General features: G+C 37.8%; 3 protein-coding genes across 3 annotated transcripts in view; all 3 read right to left on the bottom strand.

Annotated features, from left to right (window-relative positions):
• Positions 1-274: 274 nt before the first annotated feature.
• Positions 275-865, bottom strand: FDP41_000879 (uncharacterized protein; the record flags this gene model as incomplete). The annotated part of the gene is made up of 1 exon (XM_044712680.1): positions 275-865. The coding sequence occupies one exon, from the start codon at positions 863-865 to the stop codon at positions 275-277; it is 591 nt and encodes a 196-aa protein (XP_044564814.1).
• A 220-nt stretch (positions 866-1085) lies between these two features.
• FDP41_000878 (uncharacterized protein) lies at positions 1086-2930 on the bottom strand (the record flags this gene model as incomplete). Its single annotated transcript, XM_044712669.1, has 1 exon — positions 1086-2930. One exon carries the CDS (start codon positions 2928-2930, stop codon positions 1086-1088), a length of 1845 nt encoding a protein of 614 aa, XP_044564813.1.
• Positions 2931-3016: 86 nt separating this feature from the next.
• FDP41_000877 (uncharacterized protein) overlaps positions 3017-3021 on the bottom strand; it is a gene marked incomplete at both ends in the record, with an annotated part of 879 nt that continues 874 nt past the window's right edge. The window contains one exon of the mRNA XM_044712658.1: positions 3017-3021. This exon is cut by the window's right edge and continues 874 nt beyond it. Coding sequence (XP_044564812.1) covers positions 3017-3021 — 5 coding nt within the window.

The following is a 3021-nucleotide window of genomic DNA, read 5'->3' as shown; positions in this document are numbered from 1 at the left end:
TGTGTGGTGTGACCATACAAAAAGGGTAATGATTCACAATCAGGTCATTCATGTTTTTTTTCATAATAATAATATTTCAGTATTTTCCATTTTGAATTTCCAGAAGGAATTCACAAAGATAGAAATTCAACAAATTTCCCACCATAATAATCACAACCATCACAATTATTATAGTTTGACAAAAAAAACTTACCAGCACCAAAAATCATTGTTTTCGAAATTGGAACAGCCAACTGAGGTGGAAATTGACCTGCTGCTTCCAACAATGGTACAATCACACCACCACCTCCAATTCCTGCCACCGAAGCCAACACACTCCCAAAAAGGAAAAAACTGTCGAAATGGCATCCAAATAGGAAAATCTTGGAAATAAATCCTTGTGATAGCAAATACCTGCTTGAACCGTGGAACCTTGTGGTGTGACAAAACTATTCTGATAACTTGCAAAATCATTTCCAAAAATTGATCTTCTACATTGATTCATTGATCCAAATATATTCGAACATTGAGTCGTATTGGTACAAAAAGTACATTTTCCGATGAGAGGATCGCAAATTAATTCTTCACCACAATCACGGAGGTAGGTCTGTGTGGTGCAGTTATTTCCAAGAAAGCGTTTGGAAAAGGTGAGTGATTCTACAAAATTCGAGTGGTTGGAGAGAATGACAAGGAGACTCATGAATACAAGAACACAAAATAAATAATAATTGGACATGGCGATGATGATGGAGGAGGACATTGACGAGGACGATCTTAATCGGTAGGGGATTGTTTTTGGGAGAGAGGATGATGATGAAGATGACGATGAAAGGAAGAACAAGCATCCTCCTCTTCTTCTTGTTGAGGAGAAGGAGGAAAACGTCATTTTTTCAAGTTTGGTGGTTGTTGTTGTTGGGTTGATGATGGTGACTGATTATGACATTCGATAAAAGAGGAGATGAACAGACTTGGGTGAATGCACTCAATTACTGAATTTCCAGTTGGAGTCATGTGACTTGAATTGTTTGTTGTGAAGATGATGATGGAATCAACAACTGGAAATAGAGCAATTCAAAGAGGATGGAGTGATCCTATTGTAAGTGTTATTATTGCTGTGATGAATTCTTTGAAGGAGAGATGGTGGTAGCGCTGGTTGTGACGACAGTCGAAGATGTCTCTAATAAATCCTTAATGAATGGATTCACAACATTCTCTCCAATTTCATCGAGTAATTGTTCGAGGAGTTCTTCATCGGAGCAAAATTCTGGAGACTCCATGACTGTGGTGGGAGAATCCTGTTGCTGTTGTGGAGTGGAGGTGGATTTACTCAATCGAGCGTAAAGGAGAGTCACATTCAACTTTTCACACAGTTTTCGACTGGATTTTCGATTTCCTCCTCCAGGAGATGAAAGATTGGAATGATTTGGATTTGTCGAATCATCGGTGGAAGAATATTCAAGCATTGAACTCATGGAACTTTGTGATTTCAAGGTTGGACCAGTCGGTAATGTCGGTTGCTCACTGTCACTTTCACTAATGTGTTGTCCACTTTCGACTTTTACAATTCCCTCAATATCAAAAATGGATTCATCACTGTTGTCGTATTTGATTTTCTCAATCTTGTCCAATAAGTATTCTTCAATGGCTCGTAATTGCCTCACATAGGTAGAATGTACACTCATGTTTGGTCTGTGAGTTTTGATAAAATCGAGTGTATGATTAACTCTCCATCCAACACATATCATGAGAAATAGTGTAATCACTGTCACGGAGCGACTTCTGCCTTCTTGACAATGAACTAAAATATTCTCATTGTTTTTAACTGCTCTATTGATGAACATGACGCTCTCTTTCATTTGCTCAGCTGTAAAATAACAAAACACAGGATCATGATCATCTAGTCTAATATGTAAATATGAAAACTTTTGTGGTGATTTTTCTAACGGGTCATTGGGGTTGCAAATGAGCTTATCAGGAATGACACACTTGCACTCTTTTGCACAGTTTAAAATGTTTCTAATGACAATTCTCCTTGGCAATAAAACTTCGATTGCTCGCTCTTGTGAAATTACTCTATAACCGGATAAATAAATATTCTTATAAATGTGACTTGGTAACAAAAACTCTACAAAATCGAATGAGGTAATTGAAAATGGATATTTTGCCTCAAAGTGGCCATAATTTAAAGGGCTGTGTAATGTATACAGATTGTACGATTTTCCTTCTAATTGTAAAACTCGCAATAGCCATTTGACACGCGTTTCGTCTCTTGCAGAGCCTCCAATAACTACAACATTCGACATTTTTCTCCATGCAAATCTTGTTCTGTATAGTTCCTTATCGATACATGTATTGGTTGATTCTATCATGTGAATAATACTCAACACGTTGTCTTTGTTCACTTCATCCACAGGAATATGTTCAATAATGTAATCTGGTAAATAAAAATGAATTGACCATTGGATGTGTTGAGAAAGTCCTAGAGAGGAAGATCTAGGGCTTAATTGATGAAGAGTTTTCGGGCTTGCTAAACTCTCTTGGCTGTGACTATTAACGCCGTGCATGGAATGCAAATTTAACATGGGCACTGCAGATGAATTACTTAACGTTCTTGGGCGAGTTGTGGTTGATGTGGTGGGAAGGAAACCTGCATTATTATTTACATCTGAAGAGTCAGATGGGATGGACAAATTTACATAACTGTTATGAAGCTGTTCAGAGGAGGATGAAGCATGCTTTGGTCGTGGTATTTCGCTCTCAATTTGGGACGACAAAATATTACTCATTTCTGAAATAGTTAATCCATGAGAAGAAGAAGAAGAAGCTTTGGGGTGGTGGCTTGGTGAAGTTTGAGAAAGAGGAGAAATTATAAAATCTTTTTCAGAGGATCGAACATCAATCAATAAAAGTGGGAGGACCTTGTCAGTAATACTAGGCTGAAGAACCATCATATTATAGAGGGTCTTTAAACCTATTTTTTTTGATTTTCACTTCTCCTGTTTGTAATGTGCTGGGAGAGGTCATGCGGGACGAGGAGCTACG

Source organism: Naegleria fowleri, assembly GCF_008403515.1.
Source record: "Naegleria fowleri strain ATCC 30894 chromosome Unknown tig21, whole genome shotgun sequence".
In the NCBI taxonomy this organism is placed as follows: Eukaryota; Heterolobosea; class Eutetramitea; order Acrasida; family Naegleriidae; genus Naegleria; species Naegleria fowleri.
Note: the sequence above shows the minus strand (reverse complement) of the source record. Positions and strands in the feature narration are given on the sequence as shown.